Below are 27,073 nucleotides of genomic sequence, written 5' to 3' on the forward strand. Positions count from 1 at the left end.
AGAAAAAAGAAAAACAAAAGAATTTCACAACATCTGGCTGTGAAACACCAAGGAGGAAAAGCGATTTGTGCCAGGTACTTTCATCTCAGCCAGTATTTCCACTCCTGAGGTACAAATAAACAAGCAACCAGCTTTGAAAATGGAAGCTTTAGTGTCATCTGCTAAATATCATGTTTTTGTTTTATTTTGAAGAGTATGTGAGACCTAGGTCTACCTTTAACTAACCAAATATATTTTTTAAAAAAACTGTTTCATATTGATAGGATTTAGTATTGAAGAAAACTAGGAACAATTTCCTAAAAACAGAAAGACTCCAATAATGTAAATTATGTTTCAGAGTTACCAGAGGGCAGGAAAAGCCCTCAGAAGCCCACTATCCTATACCTTCTATGTAAGCTCCTAATTCCTTCAAAAATTCTACAAATGGGATTCCTCAAGGACTTTTGGTGAATATATTAGTTTCTTTTTTTTTTTTTTTTTGAGACGGAGTCTCACTTTGTCACCCAGGCTGGAGTGCAGTGGCGTGATCTCGGCTCACTGCAAGCTCCGCCTCCTGGGTTCAAGCCATTCTTCTGTCTCAGCCTCCTAAGTAGCTGGGACTACAGGCGCCTGCCACCTCACCCAGCTAATTTTTTGTATTTTTTAGTAGAGACGGGGTTTCACCGTGTTAGCCAGGGTGGTCTCGATCTCCTGACCTCGTGATCCACCTGCCTTGGCCTCCCAAAGTGCCAGGATTATAGGCGTGAGCCACCGCACCCGGCTATATTAGTTTCTTATTGCTGCTGGGACAAATTACCACAAACCTAGTGGCTTAAAATAACATAAATTTATTATCTTTTAGTTCTGGAGGTCAGGAATACTAAGTGGGGCTTATGGATCTAAACTCAAGGTGTTAGCAGAGCCAAGTTCCTCCTAGAGGCTCAAGGGGAGAATCCATTCCTTGCCTTTTCAACCTCCTAGCAGCTGCCCATATGCCCTGGTTTGCAGCCACACCATTCCATCCTCTGTTTCTATCAGCACCTCTCCCTCCTCCCTCTGTTTCTGTTAGCACCTCCCCTTCCTCCGTTTCCGTCAGCACCTCTCCTTCTTCCCTCTGTTCCCATCATCACCTCTCCCTCCTCCCTCTGTGTTCTTCATCACCTCTCCTTCGTTTCCATCACCTCTTCCTCCTCCCTCTGTTTCCATCATCACCTGTCCCTCCTCCCTGTTTCCTTCATCACCTCTCCCTCCTCCCTCTGTTTCCGTCAGCACCTATCCTTCCTCCCTCGTTTCCTTCATCCCCCTTCATCACCTCTCCTTCCTCCCTGTTTCCATCGTCACCTGTCCCTCCTCCCTGTTTCCTTCATTACCTCTCCTTCCTCCCTGTTTCCATCATCACCTCTCCTTCCTCCCTGTTTCCATCAGCACCTCCCCTTCCTCTGTTTCCATCATCACCTCTCCTTCTTCCCTCTGTTTCCTTCATCACCTCTCCTTCCTCCCTGTTTCCATCAGCACCTCTCCTTCCTCTGTTTCCATCATCACCTCTCCTTCTTCCCTGTTTCCTTCATCACCTCTCCTTCCTCCTTCTGTTTCCATCACCTCTCCCTCCTCCCTGTTTCCTTCATCACTTCTCCTTCCCCCCTCTATTTCCTTTATCACCTCTCCCTCCTCCCTCTATTTCCTCCATCACCTCTCCTTCCTCCCTCTGTTTCCTTCATCACCTCTCCTTCCTTCATCACCTCTCCTTCCTCCTTCTGTTTCCTTCTTCACCTCTCCCTCCTCAGTTTCCATCATCACCTCTCCCTCCTCCCTCTGTTTCCATCACCTCTCCTATCTCCCTGTTTCCATCAGCACTTCTCCTTCCTCCATTTCCATCATCACCTCTCCTTCTTTCCTCTGTTTCCATCATCACCTCTCCTTCCTCCCTGTTTCCTTCATCACCTCTCCTTTCTCCCTCTATTTCCTTCATCACCTCTCCTTTCTCCCTCTATTTCCTTCATCACCTCTCCCTCCTCCCTCTGTTTCCTTCATCACCTCTCCCTCCTCCCTCTGTTTCCTTCATTACCTCTTCTTCCTTCCTCCCCTATTTCCTTCATCACCTCTCCCTCTTCCCTCTGTTGCCTTCATCACCTCTCCTTTCTCCCTGTTTCCATCATCACCTCTCCTTCCTCCCTGTTTCCGTCAGCACCTCTCCTTCCTCCCTCTGTTTCCTTCATCACCTCTCCTTCCTCCCTCTGTTTACATTGTCACATCATCTTTTCTGACTCAGATCCTCCTGCCTAAGGACCCTGTGATTACATTGGTCCCACCTGGATAATCTATTACAAAATCTTTCATCATATCTGCAAAATTTCCTATGCCATCTAAGGTAATGTACTGACAGATTCTAGGGATTAGATCATGAATATCTTTGGAGTGCCATTCTTCAGCCCACCACACTGAGCATATTAGTGTTTCATAGCCACACATCAGATGGTTTGGTCTAGTAGAAAAAGCTGTAGCTGAGAACAAGAAAGCTAGATATATGTACCAACTCTTGTAGACAGCTTACAAAGATGGACCTCAATGATTCTGCTATGCACTCAATGTTTGCATACCCCTGTGACACTTGGTCTCTGCCCCGGCACAGAGCAATTCTCTGGGAATTTTCTGGGTGACCAGAGCATCTTTTGTTCTAATGAGACAACTCTTGGTAGGTTCCTGGATAGCTTCAGGATGGGGGTTGGTCACAAGAACGACCAAGCCACGATTAGAAGCTTGGAACTTTCAGTCCCACAGCCCCACATCCGGAGGAGAGAGAGCCTAGACATTGAGTTAATAATCAATCATGCCTATGTAATGAAGCCATCATTAAAATTCCTAAAAGATGCCATTTGGAGAGCTTCTGGGTTGGTGAATACATATCTGTGCCAGGTATGGCAAACTCCACAAGAACAGAAGCTCCTGTGTACAGGATCCTTCCTGACCTCACCCTATGTATCTCTTCATCTGCAGTTCACCTATAGCCTTTTAGTTTTATTTTTTTAATTATTGAATTGAGATGGGGTCTCACTATGTTGCTCAGGCTGGTCTTGAACTCCTAGGCTCAAGCGATCCTCCTGCCTCAGCCTCCCAAAGTGCTGGGATTACAGGTGTAAGCCACCATGCTTAGCCACACCTATGTCCTTTATAATAAACTGGTAAGTGTAAGTGTTTCCCTGAGTTCTGGGAGCTGTTACAGCAAATTATCAAACCAAAGGAGAGGGTTGTGGGAACCCCCAATTTGTAGCCAAGTTGGGACCCACTCCTTGCAATTGGCATCTGAAGTGGGGGGCAATCTTGTGGGACTGAGTTAGGTAGTGCCGTAACTTAATTGTAGGACCCCCAGGTGGTGTCTGGAAACTTGGAGAATTGGCTGGTTTGAGTCAAATCCATACATCTGGTGTCAGAAAAGAAGTTTATGAATGTATGGGAAAAGTTTTTTTCCCCCTATTACTCCCTAAAATTAATATATTGAAGCCTGAGTTCCCAATATGAAGGTATTTGGAGGTGAAGCCTTTGGGAGGTAATTAGGTTTAGATGAGGTTATGACGGCTGAGTCCCCATGATGGAATCACTGCCCTTATATGAGGAAGAGACCAGAGCCCCCTCAGCAAACTAGGAAGAGAGGCCTCACCAGGCACTGAGTCGCCAGCACTTTGACCTTGGACTTCCTAGCCCCTTGAACTGTGAGAAATCAGTGTCTGTAGTTGAAGTCACCCACTCTATGGTATTTTGTTACAGCAGCCCAAACTGCCTAAGACAGATCCCCACTTCCTGGTATTCATGTCCTTGGAGAATCTCCTCCCGCTGAGTGTGAGCTGGACTGCTGACATGCTTTTGACAAGTAGAATGTGGCAAAGTTGATGGGGATGACACTTCTGGGATTAGGTTACAAAAGATTATGACTTCATCTTGCTTGCAGACTCTCTATTGTTTTCTCGCTTTGTATATTTCTATGAAGCAATATGCCATGTCAGAGGCTGTGTGGTAAGGAACTGAGGGTGGACTTCAGCCAACATCCAGCAAGAAAAAGAATTTCACCCAATGGTCTGCAAATAACTAAATCCTACCAACAACTGTGTGAGGTTGAAAGTGGATCTTTCCTCAGTTGAGCCTTCAGATGAGACTCCAGCTCTGGAAGACACCTGGATTGCAGCTTTGTGAGAGACCTTGAAGCAGGGTCTTGCTAAGTCATACCCTGGATTTCCTGACCCACAGAATGCATGAGATAATGAATGTGTGTTGTTTAAGCCACCAAGTTTTAAGGTAATTTGTTATGCAGTAATAGATAATTAATATACCTTATAATACTATAATACTTATAATACTAAATATAGCTTTATTGAATAAAAAAATTAATTCATCATGGGTCATGGACAATGAATCTCTGTGGACCTTAGTTTTCCATCTATGAGACTGATTTATGAATCACTCCGCTATCAGCTGAAGTCCTTTCCCTTTCTCCATTTGTTCCCCATGGTTTATACAACTGAAGATACAACAAAACACAAATGAGGCCTGGTCTCAGAAGCACTTCTAGGTCAGCTGAGAGTTATGTATTATACAATTCCAAAGTGACAGCCATATAGACACTTAGATAGCATTTTTTTCCTTTATGTTTCAGACTGGAAAACAGTATGGTCCAGTTTAATAAGCTTTATATCCACATTAGTCTGTTGGGCATATAAAAATATATTCATGCATATGTGTGCATGTACACACAGACACACATATATTTTAATGTATTTCACCATCTAACCAGCTCATTTTAAGTTGTCAGGAAGTACCTCTCTTAACCCAAAGACTCACCCTTCCCCCTCTAAGCCAAGTGGTTACCTTTCTCCCTTGCGTCACACATGGTTCAAATATAACAAATGTGGCTCACCACACAAAAGTTAAAATGCATCCTTCGGAAACAAACTAAATCTCTATAGTAGCAAATGTAAACAGAAAAGCTCTATGCAGTAGGAGTCCAGTGGTGGGGGCGGGGGGCCCTAGCTTGGAAATGTCTGGGTTTTAGGGTTTAAACAACTGCAGTGAGTCAAGCTTCTCTAGTCAAGAGCATATGATATAAACCGAGTTTGTTAAAGGGACCTTGCGCGTGGAAACCTGAGCCAGGCATTTAATGGTTCTTAATAAGAGCTACTTGATGATGATCATCTTGGTCATTTACTCTGATTTTTGTCTCATTTATTCCATTATGCTTACAAGTAAGCATGTTATTATGTATTAGTTTACAGAGAGCCTAAGGCATATAATCATAAATGTTAAGGTTAGACATAAACAAGGTCATGGCTTGCATTAACGCAGCTGGAACCTCTAAGCTTTATTAATTTGTTGAACAAATCCAGGTGGTTCATGTTTCAATAGGACAGTGAGGTCTTGAAACACACCACGAGGTAGATCACTGGGAATCAGACCACAGCCTGCTTCCCTTCTAACCCATTTGAACATCAGTGGCCTAAGGTATCAAACTTGCCCCCAAAGGCAATCACTTGTCAATTGTGACACTGTCAATTCTACCGCCTACAATATCACATACATCTGCCCTTGCCTCTCTGCTCATGCTCCCACTTCCCCAGTTTGGATCACCATCTCCTTTCACTTAGACCACTGCATCAGACTCTTATTCTATCTCCATTTCTAGGCTTACCCTACTCTAATCTAGTTAGCAAACTGCAACAGAATAATCTTTGTAGTACATTCCAGACAGAAGTGCAAAGGCCTGAAGCAAGAAAGATTGTGGCCTTGGCAGGAACTACAAGAAGTGAGCGTGACTGGTGGCAGAGAAAGAGAAAAGCAGCAGCAGCTGGTGAGGTAAGTGGAGCCCTTCCCCAAACCCTCAAAGCTCTCTGGTTGCCCCCCAGGATAAAGTCCAAACTTTCTCACATGGTACACTGCTGCAGCTCCTGTGCTGCTCCCCCTTCCCCTCTGTGCTGCTCCCCATTCCCCTCTCCCACCACCATGACCTCTGTACCCTTCAGCTCACATTCTATACAGAGGCCAAATTGTAGTGTATTTGCAAGTTTCCCAACTAGACTTTGCTCTCTGGCCTCTGGGTTTTTGCCATGCTATTCCCTGTGCTTAGAATATTCTTCCCTTCTTAAGATTTCAGCCTGAACATCATTTCCCCTGGGAAGCCCCATGGCCCTCCCATCCTCCCCACCCTATCCCCCACAAGAAAGAGGGTTACGTGTCCCTGCTGTGTAGTTCTACAGCAGTCTATGCTGAGTTTCATTCTGAACATCTGTTTTCTTGTCTCTCTACCTAATTAACTATGAACAACTTAAGGGCAGGACTGTATCTTCCACACACCCCAGTATTCCCAGGGCCTGGAGTGGTCCCAGTCACAAAGCAGGTGATCTAGGACTATATGCTGAATGAACAAGCACTTCCTGTGTCACCCACTGAAATCATGGAATGAGTGGATAACAGTACTTCTTTTTTTTTTTTTCCATAAATTATTGGGGAACAGGTGGTGTTTGGTTACATGAGTAAGTTCTTCAGTGGTGATTTGTGAGATTTTGGTGCACCCATCACTTGAGCAGTATCCATTGCACCCAATTTGTAGTCTTTTTTCCTCACCCCATTCCCACCTTTTCCCCCTGAGTCCTCAAAGTCCATTGTGTCATTCTTACACCTTTGCATATCCATAGCTTAGCTCACACTTATGAGTGAGAACATACAGTGTTTGGTTTTCTATTCCTGAGTTACTTCGCACTTGGAATAATAGTCTCCAATCCCATCCAGGTTGCTGCGAATGCCATTAGAGTGGATAAAGGGCAGAGTGAATGAACAAGGTACAGTGAAAGTGGAAAGCAGACTCAACCTGCGTGACACCATCCACTTAAAGCTGAGAACAGTTGGTTTTGACTCCTTTCTCCTCACTGTCTTCTTTGGCTATGCAGGAACATCATTCTGGATAATTGAGTTTTCCAGAAAGCTTAACTTTAAAATTTAACATTTTATCTTAATCATTTTGGATGAAACCTTTCTAACATGTATTAGATCTTTCTTAAACAAATGTAACAAGTTTAGTCTACTTTAAATTTTTCTTGGTAACTTGAGGTCATCAAATATACTTCAAAACGGCCCCAGACTGGTGTGCTTTTTTATGTTCTAGTGTCTGACTTTAATAGTTAATTTGTCTCTTGGTTGCTGTCTCAGTCAACGCAGGCTGCTAAACAAAATGCCATAGGCTGGTGGCTTAAACAATGGACATGGTTCTGGAGGTTGAGAAGTCTAAGGTCAAGGTACTGGCAGTTTCAGTTCCTGATGAGGGCCCTCTTCCTGGCTTTCAGACCAAAGCCTTCTTGCCGTGTCCTCACATGGCAGAGGGAGATGGAGCTCCGGTTTCTCTTCCTTTCCTTTCCTTTTTTCTTTTGACATGGAGTTTTGCTCTTGTTGCCCAGGCTGGAGTGCAATGGCGCAATCTTGGCTCACTGCAACCTCCACCCCCTGGGTTGAAGTGATTCTCTGGCCTCAGTCTTCCAAGTAGCTGGGATTACAGGTATCTGCCACCATGCCCAGCTAATTTTTTGTATTTTTAGTAGAGATGGGGTACACCATGTTGGCCAGGCTGGTCTCGAACTCCTTACCTCAGGTGATCCACCTGACTTGGCCTCCCAAAGAACTGGGATTACAGGCGTGAGCCACTGCACCCAGCCCTCTTCCTCTCCTTATAAGGACACTACTCCCATCATGGGAGTCCCACTCTCATGACCTCATCTAAACCTAATTACCTCCCCAAGGACCACATCTCCAAATATCATCACATTGCAGGGTCAGGGCTTCAACATAAGAATGGTGGGGGTGGAGGGGGAGACAAACATTCAATCTAAAACAGTTGCTGTCAAGGCTGCTGCAACCTCAGAACATTAGAACTAAAAGGGGTCTTTGAGGGCATCCACTTATTACTGTCAATGCCTGCAGTCTTTGCTTAACCTCTTCTTAATTTGCTGCTTCTTAGGCTTAGAACAAAACTGTGGAGCTTATAAGAACTGTATGAAAAATAGAAGATGCAGCGTCTAAAAGAGGGAGGGCCATTATGCCCCTCACTTTCTGCCATCCACATTGTGGCTCAGGAGTGGGTTTTGCTTGCTCCCTTCCTAGGACTTGGCAATGTTCTGAAGGGCACTCGTGCCACCACCATGTGTCCAGGAGCAGGTGGTCTTTTACAGTGAGACAAACCCTAGGGTAAATTCTGGCCTCTCCATCACAGCCTTTCTCAGCTTAGTTCATCAACAGCGGAATGAGAATCAATACGGACCTCAAAGTGTTCTTGTGAGAAATAAAATGAGATAATGTAAATAAAGTAAATACCACAAGGCCTAGCAGAATAGAATGTGCTGAATAAATAGTGTTTATTATCATTATATACAATAAGACTTTCATCATTCACCACACAAACAAGAACAACTTGCTGAGTCATAGAAAAATAAAATAGGCTGATTTAAAAGACAAAAATCAAAGGCAGCCACCTCAGAAAACGGTTTGATTCCGGATATTAAAATATTAATCTCTTACATCTGTATAGCATACAGTGCATTTTCACGTAAGTCAGCTCACAGGAAGCCCTAGCCCTTTCATCAGGGAGGCAGGACAGATGATATTCCTATAGCACAAAGAAGAAAACCAGTCTAGCAAGGTTAAAGGACTTGAAAGGGGACACACAAGGCAGAACTGGAGAGTCGGGGTAAGCTCCAGGGTTGCAGACTCCCATTCCATGGGTGTTTTTTTTTTGTTTTTTTCCATGTCTCTGACCCCTTTTCTTATAGGACCAGTCTGGGTAAGTAAGTGAAAATGACTCCCTGAGATTCAAGACTGAATTCTCAAACACATTAGTCCCTCAACACTCTGTGCCTCATGAGGGAAGCCTCTGCGGTCCCAGTCAGCCTCTGAGGGGGCCACTGCCCTCTGACTTGTCCTGGAAAGTGTGGCTCGAAGTCTAGTCAGAGAAGACACGTCATGTTGCTTCAAAAGCATTACTACTCAACTGAGTGGATTTCTAGATCGTGTTCCACCCTTAGTGCTTCCCAGAAGCAGGGAGGAAAAGCCAATTTGAAAAAGGATATTTGTCTTCAAATTCCTTTTTCATTTCAAGCTTACTTTGAAGTCCTTGTGGCTTGGTCATGCATTTTTCCTCTTACCAAAGAGGCTTCATCACTTTCAATTTTAAAAAAATGATCTTCACATACAAATGGACCCCTTGTTTATCATAGCTGAGGTTTCAAAACTCGTGAAAATTAATTACAAACATTCAGATGTTGAAGATAAAAAATTTAGAGGAGTTAAAGAGAGATGGTCCTCCATTCGCATTAACCCAGGAACTATAGTTCTTTTACTATCATAAGAAACAACTGGGAAGCAATCAGACAGGCCCACTAAACATTGTTACATTTGAATATAACTGTGGCTTCATTGTGAAGGTGCTACATACCCCTCCATGGGGGCCTCCATGGCTGACAGCCATTCTTTGAGAACCACCTATTACCCACAGCACCTTCTCAGAGTCTCTGCTCCCATAACTGCTGCTGGTTGGGGACAAGACAAAGGGCTCCATCCTCTGGCCACAGCTGCCTCACTCTGGGGCCACCAGATTCTCTTTCTTAGGAAGCTGGAATTGGGATCCGCTCAGTGAATGCAGGCACTGAAATTGTAGGGATCTGTCAAGTAGGAGTTGAGGCAACCAAACTCAAGTTTGGGCCATGTGAGTGGATGAGTGAGCCAATTCTGCTGGTCCACGAAGAGGAAAAAGGATGGATAACAAGCTGAGAGGCAGACATGGGAGATGAAGTGGCCACTGAGAGAGACAGTGAAAGTGCCTGCTTTCTTTATAATTTCTTGGGACACAAGGGTTGGGTTCTGTGATACATCCCAATGGTCTTCGAATAGATTTCTTTTGCTCAAGTTAGCTTGAGTGAGTTCTAGTCCTGGTAGCCAAATCATTCCTATCAAAGACAGAAGGCATACCCATCACAGCAAAGGCTGTTTGAATCCAAATCTTCAGCTGGTAATTCACCAAGAAGCAGCCCTGACTATTATTATGTTTTCTATTCCACTGCTCTGACCAGATCTGGGATATTTGCTTTAAGAAACCAGATGCTGGCCGGGCGTGGTGGCTCAAGCCTGTAATCCCAGCACTTTGGGAGGCCGAGACGGGCGGATCACGAGGTCAGGAGATCAAGACCATCCTGGCTAACACGGTGAAACCCCGTCTCTACTAAAAAATACAAAAAACTAGCCTGGCTTGGTGGCGGGCGCCTGTAGTCCCAGCTACTCGGGAGGCTGAGGCAGGAGAATGGCGTAAACCTGGGAGGCGGAGCTTGCAGTGAGCTGAGATCCGGCCACTGCACTCCAGCCCGGTCGACAGAGCAAGACTTCGTCTCAAAAAAAAAAAAAGAAACCAGATGCTACGTTCTTGTCCTATGTCTTTAAAAAACTCTTTCCAAGGCCGGGCGCGGTGGCTCACGCCTGTAATTCCAGCACTTTGGGAGGCTGAGGCAGGTGGATCACGAGTGGTCAGGAGATCGAGACCATCCTAGCTAACACGGTGAAACCCTGTTTCTACTAAAAGTACAAAAAAATAGCTGGGTGAGGTGGCAGGCGCCTGTAGTCCCAGCTACTCAGGTGGCTGAGGCAGGAGAATGGCGTGAACCTGGGAGGTGGAGCTTGCAGTGAGCCAAGATTGTGCCACTGCACTCCAGCCTGGGCGACAGAGTGAGACTCCGTCTCAACAAAACAAAAAACAAAAACAAAAAAAAACTCTTTCCAAGGCTCTGCAGAACTCCTTTTTTTTTCTAAGTAAAATCTGCCTTTTCAGAAATGATGTAACTCCTCTGCTGATATTTTTTTTTTTAAATAGAGACAGGGTCTCACTCTGTTGCCCAGGCGGAAGCACAGTGATGCAATCATACTCACTGCAGCCTTGAACTCCTGAGCTCAAGTGATCTTCCCATCTCAGCCTCCCGAGTAGCTGGGACTACCAGTGTGTACTACCATGGCTGGATAATTATTTGTGTATCTTGTAGAGATGGGGTCTCACTATGTTGCCCAGACTGGTCTCAAACTTGTGGCCTCAAGTGATCCTCCTGCCTCAGCCTCCCAAAGTGCTTCTCTGCTGATTTTAAATGTCATTTAACCCTGTGTCAATACCATCTTCTGCCTCAAGGACCCCACACTGGTGCCTCAGTAGCTGATTTCTCCCCTCCATGGAAAGAAAAACTATGTACATCTGAGGTGGCAGCTGGTATCCTACTTCTTTCAGAGCATCAACAGGTTAAGTGTGGATTCATCCACACCCTCAGACCTGTGACCATAGCTCATTGCACCCCGCGCCATTCATCTGCAACTCCGTTCGAAATCTGACAGCTGCCATCTTGGTCCTACTCCTCACAATATGGCCCCTACCACTATAACTTTATTTCTAAACATAAACTTCCTTTTCAGTCACTCTGATCCTTCAAACAGTCTTACTTGTGCCCCTGAGTCTTACAGCAACACCCCCAAATAAATAAATAAGCACAGCTTTTTCTTCCTCTGTGAAATTCTGTCCTTGGGGGAGGTAGTAAGAGTTCCTAAAGATCCTGATCCTGTAAGGCCAGGATCTGTCACAGCAGTAGTTCCCTGCCGGTGGGAGTTCCTTCTCTGAAACTTAGTTTCTGGTGAGTTAATGTGATAAAGAGTCAAAAGAGGCTCTAGTAATTTCTCCCCTCCCTGTACATCTGGTTGCTCCCACTTTAATAGATTTCCCCACTTCTTAAATCGGGCCTTGCAACTTGCTTTGATCCATAGAATGTGGTAGACTTCTGAGTTCATGCCTTAAGAGGAATGGCAGCTTCTGCTGCTTCTGTCTTGGAAGCCGGCCACCGTATAAGAAGTCTGAATACCGTGCTGTTGAGAGAAGTCACTGGATAGAGGTCTGAAGCCACCTTGAATGCCAGCAGAGCTCCCAGTTGCATGCAGGCACCTCACTGAGTCCAGGTGACAGTAGCAGAAGAACCACTCAGCTGAAACTCAAGTCGACCCAGAGAACTGGGAGAAATGATAAACTGTTGGTGCTTAAGTCACTAGGGCTGGGGATGGCTCATTACACAGCAATAAACAACTAGTACACATTACTTGGTAAAAGGTCAGTCCAAGTTCAAGAGGAATGATAACTGCTGTGTCCCTGGGAAGAAAAGCTCGTTTGTTGACTTGGACTTTTTTTTTCAGGGACACCACAAATATCCCAGGCAAGGAACCTCTTCCTGCTCTTTTATCCCTTGCATATTCCACTTGTCAACAAGCTCTGTCTTCTTCCTAAGTGCCTCTTGGACTTAATCCTTCCTGTCTTGTCTCACTGCTGCCATCATAGCCCAGGCCCTTATCCCCTGAGTTTAGAAATCTACATCCATCCTCTCTTCCCCAAACTTTCTTCCTTTGATCCATCCTGTAAATGACATTGGGCTTGCTTTTCTTCCTAAACAAGGGCTTTCAGCATATCAGTCCCATCTAATCAACTCTTGCTTTCCAGGTGTGACCTGGTTCCTTTTTGTCCACTCCTCTACTCAGGAAGCCTGGATCCCAACCCACACGCACATCAATTCTATGCTTCCTCCAAGCTTCTGTCCTGCTGTTCCCTGACCCATTCAGCCACCAGCCACCTTTCTTCCAATTTCTGCAATCTTTACTGAGTCCTCTTGTCTTCAAAAACTCAAAACACTACCTCATAATTCAACACTTATTTATATAATTGGTGTGCTGGTCTGCAATTTTCTCTTAGGTTTATAACTCAGATTCCCAATTACATCATAAGACTGAGGGGCAATTTCTTCTTTATAGGCAAGTGCTGGTATAAAGATTTTCAGTAAAGTCATCCCTATCAATTTGAATGAGTTTTCATTTTTAAGTCCCTAGTGTGCTTTACACAACTGTGCTTTAGAACATTTGTATCTGTCACTGTACCAATATCCATTTGGTTCAGAAAGTCTGTATTTTTTTAATGGAAAATTAAATAATACCCACTGGCAAAAAACAAAAAATAACTGAGTACATGCCAGATCTGAAACCATAAAACTGCATTGCAGGAACAAACGTGAGAACCAGGCAGAGTGGCTCACACCTATAATCCTAGTACTCTGGGAGGCCAAGGTGGGAGGATTGCTAGAGCCCAGGAGTTTGAGACCAGCCTGGGCAGCATAGCAAGACTCCATCTCTAAAAAAGTAAAAATATTTGCCGGCATAGTAGTGTGTGCCTGTTGTCCCAGCTACTTGGGACACTGAGGTGGGAGAATCGCTTGAGTCTGGGAGGTCAAGTCTGCAGTGATCCATGATCATGCCACTGCACTCCAGCCTGGGCAACAGAGCAAGACCCTGTCACAAACAAACAACAAACAAACAAACAAACGTGGGGTCTCTTGTGTTCGCTGAGTTCAGTGCTGCAGCAGGCCACAGGGAACAGTCACTGCAGCAGCTGATGCCTGGTACTAAGACCTATGGTCAGTTAGATAAAAAAGGGATGGGCAGAAATAAAATGCAGGTTATGAATAACATATTCTAGGAATCAGATGACAGAAACATACTAACGGCAGTCCATTCCTTGGGGAAAGCATACCATCACAATACCTGCTGGTACTTTCATGTCTACCTGATATGTGCTAGGACTTAGGGTAGCATGCATTTTATTCATTTAATCTTCAAAAAAAACCCTGGAAGGCACCGATGAGGAAACCCAGGCACAACTGAGAGTCATTGTGCCTAAAGCTAGTAAGCAGATAATGATTCAAACCTAACTGGGTGTGACTCAGATGTCCACATTCTTTCCATCTTTGCACCAGCTTGTGTTGTCTCTTATGGGAAGAGAGGAAGAGATAAGACTTCATGGCATCAAGAAAGAATTTTGTCTTTTGAGACAGGGTTTCACTCTCATCGCCCAGACTAAAGTGCAATGGCACAATCTAGGCTTACCACAACCTCTGCCTTCTGGGCTCAAGCGATTCTTCTGCCTTAGCCTCCTGAGTAGCTGGACTACAGGCACGTGCCCACTATACCTGGCTAATTTGTGTATTTTTGGTAGAGATGGGGTTTCACCACATTGCCCATGCTGGTCTCAAACTCGTGGGCTCAAGCAATCTGCCCATCTTAGCCTCCCAAAGTGTTGGGATTACAGGCATGAGCCACCATACCCAGCCAAGAAAGAATACTTAGCAAGCATTAATACACTCTCCACTGTGCTAGGTGTGGGGAAGATTGTTGAAATACATGGCTCTTTTTAGTGGTTACCAGGGAAAGGCTTGAAGAGGTAAAGCTTCCATAAATTCCATCAGCACTCCCCCACAAATATAAGTACAATCAAGTAAAACAAGGGTGCCTGTGATACGAGCTCAGCCTCAACCTCCTGAGCTCAAGCGATCCTCCTGAGTAGCTGGGATCACAGGCACATGCTACAACACCTGGTGAATTTTTAAGTTTTCTGTAAAGATAGAGTCTCCCTATGTTGCCCAGGCTAGTCTTGAACTCCTTGGCTCTAGCGATCCTCCCACCTTAGTCTCCCAAAGTGCTGTGATTATAAGCATGAGCCACCTCGCCTGGCCTATTAATATTCATTTCAATATTGCTTTGGCTATCAACAAAAGTTGGAATTTTCATTTTAGCTGTAAAGCTGGTACACAGCCAGGTGTGGTGGCTCCTGCCTGTAATCCCAGCACTTTGGGAAGCTGAGGCGGGCGAATCACAAGGTCAGAAGTTCAAGACCAGCCAGGAAAACATGATGAACCCCCGTCTCTACTAAAAATACAAAAATTAGCTGGGTGTCGTGGTGGACACCTGTAATCCCAGCTACTTGGGAGGCTGAGGCAGGAGAATCTCTTGAAACCAGAAGGCAGAGGTTGCAGTGAGCTGAGATCACGCCACTGCACTCCAGCCTCCGCAGCAAGAGCAAGACTCTGTCTCAAAAAAAAAAAAAAAAAAAAAGTAGGCCGGGTGCGGTGGCTCACGCCTGTAATCCCAGCACTTTGGGAGGCCGAGGCAGGCAGATCACGAGGTCAGGAGATCAAGACCATCCTGGCTAACATGGTGAAACCCCGTCTCTACTTAAAAAATACCAAAAAAATTAGCCGGGCGTGGTGGCGGGCGCCTGTAGTCCCAGCTACTTGGGAGGCTGAGGCAGGAGAATAGCGCAAACCCGAGAGGCGGAGCTTGCACTGAGCCGAGATGGCGCCACTGCACCCTAGCCGGGGCGGCAGAGCCAGACTCCGTCTTAAAAAAAAAAGTATAAATGGTACACAGGGATGCGTCATTTTAGAGGAGGTGAACTTCAGCCCACAGCAGTGAAGACATGGTATTGGGGGATAACCTAAGGCCCACACAAAGCTGCTGATGAACTGTTTTGTGCAGTAGGTCCAACCCCAGGGGAGCCCTTTCCTAGCTGAGAACAGCTGGTCTGGGAACACCCACAGAGATAGCCCAGCATACTGCAGAGTGGCTCTGCTGGGCAGCAAATGCTTCTCGGATCCCATCTCAGCCTGCATTACTCCTGGGGCTTGGGATTTCCCAAAGCCAAAGAAGAAAAGAAAATGACTTAGAGCTAACAGCATGAACTGCAGACCCTCTGTCGCCACTGAGTTAATCCTTTGGTTTCCACAATGTCACAAAAGCAATCTTAATAATTCACTATACTATCAGAATTTCAAACTTTAATTTCCAAGCAATTCACAAAGAAAATTCTGAAGAATGACCTCAACAGTAGCCCAAATCCATCCCAGAGCCCCTGTTTTCAAGGAAATAAAGGAAATAGGACTATTCTCAAGTGCTAGAAGGAAAAGGCACTGGTCTTGCTATCAGGAATCCTAGTCAAAAATCTTGTTTGACTCAGACTGTAATCCTCATCAAATCACTTAACTATCTAGGCTCAATTTTCTTATCTGAGAAATGGAGGCGGGAGAGTAGACATGCCATCTGCTTCATGGGATTGTTGAAAAGGTTAAACAAGATAATGTGTTGGGAGGCCGAGGCAGTCGGATCACGAGGTCAGGAGATTGAGACCATCTTGGCTAACAAGGTGAAACCCTATCTCTATTAAAAACACACAAAAAAATTAGCTGGGCGTGGTGGCGGGCGCCTGGAGTCCCAGCTACTCGGGAGGCTGAGGCAGGAGAATAGTGTGAACCTGGGAGGTGGAGCTTGCAGTGAGCCGAGATCACACCACTGCACTCCAGCCTGGGTGACAGAGCGAGACTCTGTCTCAAAAAAAAAAAAAAAAAAAAAGAGATAATGTGAATGAATATAAGTGCTTTTTGTACATAGTAGGCACTCAGCAATAGCTGAAACATACTAGAAAGCAGTGCTGACATTAAAACACAGAAAGTGCTGACAGAAACAAAACATTTTCTATAATTGAGAAACTGCCTTGACCACCACTGCCGCAGCGCCCTTGGCTTTTTACTCAAACTCTAACACAGTTTTAAAAACTCTTATCAGGGATAATAGGAAGCTTTCACATCCTATTTTTTGGGCTGACTTTTGTAAGACAAACACTAACATCTGAAATCTACTTTAAATCTATTTTTAACAAGTCCAGGTATTAGTTAGTTAAAAGAAAGCTGAGCTGGTGAGGTCACCAGCTGAGATGGACCTAAGGTTCCACATGTATTGCAGAGGTGCGACTGCTGGCATCCTCTTAGGGCTGATCTGTGCAAATGATACAATCACTAAAGAACTTATCATAGGTTAAAAGTGGGAAATCTTGACCCAAATCCCTAATACAGAGGTTTAAGGAACTATGGAGAAATGTCTCCTTCAGACACTCAGCCCTCACCTCAGCTTCATCACTATCTTCCTGGATCAGGTCCAGGCTTCATGCCCAGACCATAAGACCTGACATCATCTAGCCCTGTCTGCTTCTCAGACCTCATCTCCTGCCCTCTTCTTCTTAAAATTTATGTTTCAGCAACACCAACTTGCTTGGAATTCATCAGTGCACGTGTGTGTGTATGTGTGTGTGTGTGCACGCACACGTACATGCATAGGTGCAAACTGTTCCCTTTGCCTCCAATGCCCTCACTACCCCCACCCCACCCAGCCCTAACATCTAGAACCTTGCTCCTTAAAGTGTAGTCCTGCAGCTCTGGCATCCCAGAACCTTGTTAGAAATGTAACAGGCCTGTTCTAGACCTACTGATAAGAATCTGTATTTTATGGCATGAACCCGGGAGGTGGAGCTTGCAGTGAGCCAAGATTGCGCCACTGCACTACAGCCTGGGAGACAGAGCCAGACTCCGTTTCAAAAAAAAAAAAAAAATCTGTATTTTAATAAGATCCCAGGTGACTGGATGTACTTTAAAGTAGAGAAGACCTAAACTAAGACCCCACTCTTTCCAGAAGCCCTCTTCAACAGACAGTAGCACCTGCCTCCCTACCATGCCAAACAGATGGCCCTCCTGGGTGCTCCCAACTTTTGCTCACCTCACTTATTATAGAATATTTTGCATATGCTTATCTGTTCATGTGTCTGTCTTCGGTCTCAGACTGAGGATTCCCCACAGGCTGCAGAACACACTATCCTTGTGACCCCATTTTGTACAAGGTCTGACAGATGGTCAGAGCTTAAGAAGTGTCATTTGACACAACTAACAACTTCAAAATATGTCTAAAGCTCTTGTGATTTTATTTATTTTTTGAGATGGAGTCTCGCTCTGTCACCCAGGCTGTAGTGCAATGGCACCATCTCAGCTCACTGCAACCGCTGCCTCCCAGGTTCAAGTGATTCTCCTGCCTCAGCCTCCTGAGTAGCTGGGACTACAGATGTGCACCACCACGCCCGGTTTACTTTTGTATCTTTAGTGGAGATGGGGTTTCGCCATGTTAGCCAGGCTAGTTTTGAACTCCTGACCTCAGGTGATCTGCCCACCTTGGCCTCCCAAAGTGCTGGGATTACAGGCGTGAGCCACTGCACCCAGCCAAGTTCTTGTGATTTTTAAACTTTATTTACTAACTTTAACCTCAATAATTAATAGTTTTAATAACTTTAAATAACTAATAGTTTTAACAAGTTTAATAACTAAAACTTTAATAACTAACTTTAACAATGATGTCAGATACTTGTGGGCTATGTGTAAAAGTATTACAATTGGCTGGGCGCGGTGGCTCATTCCTGTAATCCCAGCAATTTGGGAGGCCAAGGGAGGAGGATTGCTGAGCCCGGGAGTACGAGACCGGCTAGGGGAACATGGCAAAACCCTGTCTCTACAAAAAATACACAAATTATCCAGCTGTGATGGCATGTGCCTGTAGTCCTAGCTACTCAGGAGGCTGAGGTGGGACGACCGCTAGAGCCTAAGAGGTAGACGCTGCAATGAGCCAAGATTTCACCACTTCTCTCCAACCTGTGTGACATGGCAAGACTCTGTCTCAAAAAAAAAAAAAAAAGTACTACAATTTAGGTTAATCATGTTACATATTTGAATCTAGATACTCAGGATGCTGTGTTTATGTACTCTTTAAAATATTATAAAATAATTTTAAATTTTATCTTTTTATTATGCAAAGTTTCAAATATACACAAAAGTGGGAAAGAATAATGAACCCATCACCCAGCATCGACGAATATCCACTTTTTTAAAAACCATTCTTGTTTCATCTATTTCCCTCACCCCCACCTAGTCACTCTTTGGGGGGCTGGATTGTTTTAAAACAAATCCCAAATATTATGTCATTTCAACCACAAATATTTCAGTATCTGTAATTTTAAAGGACTTAACCACCATGCCATTATCGTAGCTAATAAAATTGACAGTAATTCCTTAATATAATCTAATACTCGTCTGTATTCAAATGTCCCTAATTAAAAGATGAATTTTTATGGCTGGATTTGTAGAAATTGGGGGAATGTTTTTCAGCAAACAAGACAGTTCTCAATAGTCAAACCAACAGGCCTTAGAGATCTAAAGTGTAGGATCTAGAGACACGTTAAACCCGATGGCATTGGAATTTGCTTTTGAAGTCTGAATTTCTCCTGGCTGCAATAAGAACTTAGGGTTTCTGAGAAACATACTGGCAGAAGCAGTTTCAGGGGCAAATCCAATTACCTCTGAGTTGTTCTTTTAACGGTAAGTTCTGTTCCGTGCTCTGCAGGTCAAGAGCACTTCAGATTTCTCTCTGCTCCCATTTGAGTCGTACTTCAGGTCTGCCTCCTGCTTGTTGTAGCTCTACACATAATACACCAAGGGGCAGAGATCTGGTTTCCACACAATGGCCCACCATTCAGCCAGATTCTGCTTTGTCCCTAAATATTCATTCTCCCTGGCTCCTGCTGGGTCTGTTATATTCAGATATGAACTTTCCAGGAATCTGATCATGGCACAGGCCTTTTTCTGTATGACAAGTTCAATGCTAATCATGAATAGCAGGCTTCATGCAGAGGTTTAGTATTATTCATGAAAATTGTGACTCCACATCCAGAAATAGGGCAAAAGTGGCCTAAAATAGGCAGGTTGTATCTCTGTTAAATCCGCCAGGCAATTACCAACGTCTCTTGCTACAAACTACACAAGAGATTTTGCTCAACTATGTTAATCAGACACACTGGAAGCACAATATGCTGCCAGACACTATGTCTGAGGTCCAGCCTGATGGGAAGCCCTGGTCCCCACAGGGTAAACTGAAGGGTTTTCCAAAGAACCAAAGCCAGACACCACCCACCCTCTATCCCCAGAAACCAGGTACTATAGAGCTCTCATTCCCAACTTCTACAAATCTCTGCCCAGACCAACTCAAGGCTAGCTTTAGAGATTTTAGAGGGTTATCAAGGGGCCACAGAAAAATTGAAATAATATTTAATTTTCCTTTTTTGGAACAGTAAAGCATATCTGGTAAATATTACAAATTAGACGCATACTAAGTGGTTTATAGCATTTTGTTATAATTATCTCTTCTGGAACCTGCTTTCAATGACCACATGAATCAGCTCCTATTGGCCCAGATTATATTTTAGAAATACAAGTCGAAGATTATCTTTCCAAATAAAAGTGCCCAGATTGAAACCCCCTCTTTACCACTCCCAAGAGAATGACACAGGCTGGTACTAAAAGACTATCTTTGTGTTGAACAAATGGACCGAGGAAAATCTGCTTTCCTCTCCCTCTGCCTCTTTCTTCTTTACATAACTAGAGGCAAATGAGATGTTTTTCATTTTAAAAATTTGATTAAGCAGACTGAGCAAAAGCCCATTCTTCTGGTCTTTACTGTTTTCTCAATTTGGGGACTGGAAGAAGGCACACTCAGGTTGGAAGGACAGTGAAGCTAAGCCTGAACTACCAGGCAGTGTTAACATCTGGGCGTTTAAATTACAAAAGGTGAGCACTATGTCTGCAGCACTGGTAGGGGGCTGCCTTTCCCCCTGAAGGCCTCAGAATTCAGATGTTATTCCAGGTACTAGTGAAAGGGTTCCCAGGTCCCATATACAAGCCTCCTGACCTGAGAGGTGAGAAAGATGGCAAGGCAAAGGGTAGGTTTAAATAATAAGAAAAAAAATAACCCAGATAGAATGTTATTAACACACTGTCTTTTTCTTCAGCTCTAGGCACTGAGCTCTTTTGGCATATTTTAAAATACATTATATATACTACATTAATAGACTCCTTATAGAACCAGATCTTCCTTTAGTTTCTGTGGTTCAAACCTTCTGCAAGAGCTTTCTACACACAGTATTTTCTCTACCTTGTTTAAAAGTACAGTCATGTATCTCTTAGGCAAGGATTCGTTCTGAGAACTGCATGGTCATATAATTTTGTTGTTGTGTGACCATAATAGAGTGCACTTGCACAAACTGAGATGGGATAGCCTACTACACACTAGTCTATAATGGGATAGCCTGTCACTCCTAGGCTACAAATCTGAGCAGCATGTTACTGTACTGAATACCGTAGGCAACTGTAACATAATGGTAAGTACTTATGTATCTAAGCATATCTAAACATAGAAAAGGTACAGTACAAATACTGTATACGAGATAAAAATTCGTTTACCTGTATCATGGCACTTGCCATGAATGGAGCCTGCAGGACTGCAAGTTGCTCTGGGTGAGTCAGTGAGTGAGTGGTGAGTGAATGTGAAGGCCTAGGACATTGCTGTACATTACTGTAGACTTTATAAACACTGAACATTTAGGCTACACTAAATTCATTAAAAACTATTTTTCTTGAATAATAAATTAACCTTAGCTACTGTAACTTTTTTACTTTATAAACTTTTTAATTACTTTAGCATTTTGACTATTTCATAATAACACTTAGCTTACAACACACATTGTATAGCTGTACAAAAATATTTTCTTCCTTTCTTTATATCCTTCTTTTTCTTTTTTCTTTTTTTTTTTTGAAACAGACTCTTGCGTTGGCCAGACTGGAGTGCAGTGGCATGATCTCGGCTCAATGCAATCTTTGCCTCCCAGGTTCAAGTGATTCTTGTTGCTCAGCCTCCCAAGTACCTGGGATTACAGGTGCATGCCACCAAACCTGGCTAATTTTTGTGTTTTTAGTAGAGATGGGGTTTTACTATGTTGGCCAAGCTGGTCTGGAACTCCTGGCTTCAAGTGATCTGCCCGCTTCAGCCTCCCAAAGTGCTGGGATTACAGGTGTGAGCCAACGTGCCCAGCCTTTATATCCTTCTTCTATAAGTTTTTTTAATTATATTTTTTAAATGTTTTACTTTCGTTTACTTTTTAAACTTTTTTGTTAAAAACTAAGACACAAACACACACAATAACCTAGGCCACACAAGGTCAGGATCATCAGTATCACTGTCTTCCACCTCCACATTTTGTCCCACTGGAAGGGGACAATAATACACATGGAGCTGTCATCTCCTGTGAAAACAATGCCTTCTTCTGGAATACCTCCTGAAGGACCTGCCGGAGGCTGTTTCACAGTTAACTACTTTTTTAATAAGTAGAAGGAATATACTCTAAAATAATCGTAAAAATATAGTATAGTAAATACATAAACCAGTAACACAGCTGTTTACTATCATTATCAAGTATGTACTATACATAATTGTATGTTATACTTCTGTGTGACTGGAAGTACAGTGGGTTTATTTGTACCAGCATCACCACAAACACATGAGTAACGTGTTGCACTATAACATCAGTAGGCAACAGAAATTTTTCAGCTCCATTATAATCTTTATACACATATATAAAGACTAGTCCATGCCTGTAATCCCAGCACTTTGGGAGGCCAAGGCGGGCAGATCACCTGAAGTCAGGAGCTCAAGACCAGCCTGACCACATGGAGAAACCCCGTCCCTACTAAAAATACAAAATTAGCCAGGCGTGGTGGCACATGCCTGTAATCCCAGCTACTTGGGAGGCTGAGGCAGAAGAATCCCTTGAACCCAGGAGGTGGAGGTTGCAGTGAGCCGAGATGGCACCACTGCACTCCAGCCTGGGCAACAGAGTGAGACTCAGTCTCAAAAAAAAAAAAAAATGATTAGTCAAGTGCAGTAGTGAGAAGGGAAGAAAGAAGGAAGAAAGAAGAGTAGAAAAAGAAGTGTGATCTGTAACTGACTGAACAATCAGTTTAAATACTCCCTATGGGACCACCATTGTATATGTGGTCTGTTTTGTGTGGTGCATGACTGTATCTTTTTAAGATTCCTCCTATACCATACACTCCCGAAGGTCAGCGTATCCTATTGTCTTTGTAGTTTGCATATAATAAACAGTGAATACAGGTGCCGGGTGCGGTGGCTCACACCTATAATCCCAGCACTTTGGATCATGAGGTCAGGGGATGGAGACCATCCTGGCCAACATGGTGAAACCCCATCTCTACTAAAATACAAAAATTATCTGGGCATGATGGCACATGCCTGTAGTTCCAGCTACTGAGGAAGCTGAGGCAGGAGAATCGCTTGAACCCAGGAGGCGGAGGTTGCAGTGAGCTGAGATCGCATCACAGCACTCCAGCCTGGAGACACAGCAAGACTCTGTCTCAAAAAACAAAACAAAACAAAACAAAACAAAACCAGGGAATAAATGAATGAAACAGTTAGAAAACAGGCATTTTAGTAAAAGGCTGAAGAAACTGGGTTGTGAGTTATTATTATAAACAGTAGAACATGTTAGGCTAATGTGGGTAAAAGAACTACCACATCAGCTTTGTATGGTATTTAACAAGGTATTTACCAAATATCACTTCTGGGGACCTATTCAAATCCAAATAATAAGTAGTGCCATCACTGAGTTTCACTATGTATAAAGATGTTCATTCCAAAAAGTACAAGATACTTTTTCCCCTAGCCTGCATCTGAGCGGTTGCCCTCTCTATCCCTGAAAGAATCAGAAATTAACCAAAAGTAGGAATTCTCATGGGGCTTACCCATCAAGGGAATACCTTTAGAATGAGGTGCCAAGGAAATCAGCATTCCTATTCCTGAAAAGCCTCAACAAGAGAAGTGAAAATCCTCAGCCCAGGAGGGCTTCTCCTTTCACATGCTCCATGAAATCCACCAGCCTAACTACCTGACTCTGGCAGGGGCCTCCCTCTCCGCACTCTTAGTGTTCACAGTCCTGTAAACCATCATATTGGGTATTACAGTCTTACTCTGGCAAGCAGGTATCTCACAGTACTTCCAGTAGACACCATCCTCGTGCTCTGCCACATAGCACCAGGGGCTCACGTCTCCATCTGGGTTTCTGTTGGGGAAAAGGACAAAACTGATGACTTCTGATGTTTTAATTCAGCTGGTTCATTGCTTTTCAGTTTTACAGAAAAGGAAATGCTTTAGCTTCTGTATTCTCTCTAATAGTTGGTCTGTATCTCAGTGCTGTCTCTCATCAAAGGGAAAAAATGGTAATATTACAAGAACAAATATATCTGCTCTGACAGATACTTCAGAGTCTGGGGGGAAGTGAGCAAAGGTAATATATGTTTAGGCAAATTCACTGTAGTATAACTAGGACAAATGGCCACTGCACACATCATGCCAAATAGCACTGGCACCTTGAATGTGAACGTGGAGATTCCAAGGCTGAGTGAGCATAGGGGCTCTCAGCGCTGCTGATGAATATGTGAACTGACACAAATGGTCAGAGCAGCAATTTGGGAATTAGAGCCAAAGGACCTAGAAATATGCAAGCCCCCCACTTGGCAATTTCTTCTTTAGGAATTTATTCTAAGGAAATCTTATCTATAAAGATGTTCAACAAAACACTTTTATAATATAAAAAAACAGGTGGAAATAGCAAATATCCAACAACAAAGGACTGGTTAAATAAATTGTATATCCATAGAAGAGAATATGTGATATAGAGACCAGTCTTATTAATTTGCAAATATATTCACAATGCCTTGTGAGGCTTTTTTTTTTTTGAGACGGACTCTCACTCTGTCACTCGGGCTGGAGTGCAGTGGCGTGATCTCGGTTCACTGCAACCTCCAACTCCCAGGCTCAAGCGATTCTCCTGCCTCACGCCTCCCAAGTAGCTGGGACTACAGGTGCCCGCCGCCATGCCTGGCTAATTTTCGTTTTTTTTGTTTTTAGTAGAGGTGGGGTTTCACCATGTTGGCCAGTCTGGTCTCCAACTCCTGACCTCAAGTGATCCGCCCATCTCAGCCTTCCAAAGTGCTGAGATTACAGGCATGAGCCACCATGCCTAGCCTTCTTAGATGTGTTTTTGAAGAGGCAGTTATAAAACCCAATAGATGACATAATCCCATGTTTTGAAAAGACTTATTTAGGAAAGAATGTACACCAAACTCTTATAAAGTGTCTCTAGACACTGGAACTATTGGTGATTTCGACTTTTTTCTTTTCTGGTTTTATTTTATTTCCTCTATATTGAATATTCCAATGGTGTAATTTTTAAACAGTAAAATAGAATTCACTTAATAAAGACTCCACTGGGCTGGGTGCAACAAGAGCAAAACTCTGTCTCAAAAATTAAAAAATAAAAATAAAAATAAAATAAAGACTCCACTGACAAGCTTTCACTAGGATCAGGCTCACATTTGCTAGAAATGGGTGCTATTCCTTCCTCAAAATGCTGACTCCTCAGAGAATACTGAAGAAAACTGCGTCAGTCTCAGCTAGAACTTGTGATCCTGTCATGAGGTACCAACTTCTGATATGGAGATAATATTTTTAAAGATCTATTTCACATTTCTAAATGAGAATGGCCTGGAGTAAATATGCTTTAAGGTCTTTCCAACTCATAGGTGGCATAACAATAACAAGCAACACTACTGAAGCAGATAAATAAAATGGCAGGGGCTACTGGACACACAGAAAAGCCTCGCCTCTCTTCACTGCTTTCCAAGCCCCTTTTATTTAGACTCAGAACACTGGAAAGCTGACACTCCGGTTAGGCCGGAAATGGGCATAAAGATCCTGCAACAGGAGCTGGGAGTAACCCCTATCAGGCCACAGTGGACTAAGCCTACCGTGTATCCTAGAAGATAAGCTTTCCCAAAGTACAAAGCGTCTTTTTGTTTCCTGTGCCCAAAGGCAGGTGCCAGCACCAACTCTGCTCTTCCCCAGTCTCTGCCTTCCCTTCTAAGCCAGTTACTTTGAGCCCAGAAAAGTGCATTCCCATCACTCGCCAACTCTCAGACATCTCTAATGTGATGGGTCTGAAAAAGTCACACAAAACAAACATGGTGTCGGGTGTCAGCTGAGAAATCAAAGTAGGAAAACTTGTACAAAGCCCTTCTTTAAACAGTAGTTTACTGTCATTTTCCTCCCTTTATTCAGTGTTCAGCTTTGATGTATTTATTTGGTAAAGCCCTTAGAAAACTGTTTATTACCAATGTCAAAACCATATTGAAAAGCATCAGAATAGCTTAATAAAGAACAAGCAAATTCATCCTTGACTTTGCTGCAGTGCTAAAACAAAAGGCCTGGACTCTTTGATGTGATAATCAACAATTTCAGCCTCCCTTTTCCAAAGTACAAACTGGTATTAAATAGTTCAGGTCTCCTGCATTCCATCAAATCAAACGAGAGGGTTTGATTTGATGGCTGACCAGGGCTAAGGAGAAAGGTGGTCCCTCCTGGCTCTCACTGCTCTCTTAATGGATGTTTACAGTACATTTCTAGGAGCCTGTGAGTAGAAGTGGGTGCTAATCCACACGAAAGAAAAATTTTTCACATAAATTAGGCCTCACTGGAAACTTAAAATTTACCTTAAAGTCAGACTTAAAAACATGAGCTCTTCTGAGAAGACTTGCTTGATAGGAAGCAACAGAGCAATAGAATAAACCAACAGCCTACTACCAAGAGACACTGTGGAACAAGAAGATGAGTAACTATGGAAAAACAAAAACCAAATATTTGTCTCTCTTCCTAAACACTCTTCTCAACCCAACCAACTATTCCTATGAATAGAAAACCTATGGGAAGGTAATAAAAATTGGGGTGGGACTAATTTTTTAATTTATGCAAAAGATAAATTAACATGTATAACTTGGAAAATAAAATATAAAAGAATTATTTAATGAGCATGTGTAACTTGAACAATAAAAGACAACAGATAGCAAAATGTTGAAGGGGCAAATACCCAAATTGGTTGTCTCTGGGACTTGGGACTTGGTGGGGAGGGTTTCAGGGAAAATAGGTAAAATGGGGAACTCTAACTATTTAAATAACATATATTTGTACTGTTTGAGAAGTTTTTTTTTTTTAAGAACAAGCTTTTAACACTTTTATAACAAACAAAATAAGTCAATAGCAACTAGGAGGGAATGGTCAGTTGATACAAGATAGGCAAAGGTATAGGGATAAAGAAACCATAGACTAAAGGCCTGGTGACTTTGAGACAACTACAAGGGCCCTAGAGTGTTAGCAAAGGTATGCAGATGGCAGAAAGTAAACAGTGTGGCCCACACAATACAGGAAAATATATGTTGGCTCAGCTGTGTCAACAGTGCCATGGTTGAGATTCCAATGTATGTAGAACCAGGGGACACGGTGTATAGTTCAACAATCATTTTCCCCTATCCCAATGGCTCAAGAGGCTGCCTTTGCACCTGTCCTACTAATAATTAAATTCAATGCATTGCTGAACCATGAGTCTCACTACCAGGATCTTGGGCAT

General features: G+C 43.4%; 1 protein-coding gene across 3 annotated transcripts in view; it reads right to left on the reverse strand.

The window, feature by feature from the left end:
- KREMEN1 (kringle containing transmembrane protein 1) overlaps positions 1 to 27,073 on the reverse strand; it is an 81,590-nt gene that overhangs the window by 31,158 nt on the left and 23,359 nt on the right. For all 3 annotated transcript variants that reach the window (XM_025400434.1, XM_025400436.1, XM_025400435.1), the window contains exon 3: positions 23,583 to 23,674. In XM_025400434.1, the coding sequence (XP_025256219.1) occupies positions 23,583 to 23,674 (92 nt within the window). The remainder of the gene's footprint in view (positions 1 to 23,582; positions 23,675 to 27,073) is intronic.

The sequence above is a fragment of the Theropithecus gelada genome, chromosome 10 (genome assembly GCF_003255815.1).
Source record: "Theropithecus gelada isolate Dixy chromosome 10, Tgel_1.0, whole genome shotgun sequence".
NCBI lineage: Eukaryota > Metazoa > Chordata > Mammalia > Primates > Cercopithecidae > Theropithecus > Theropithecus gelada.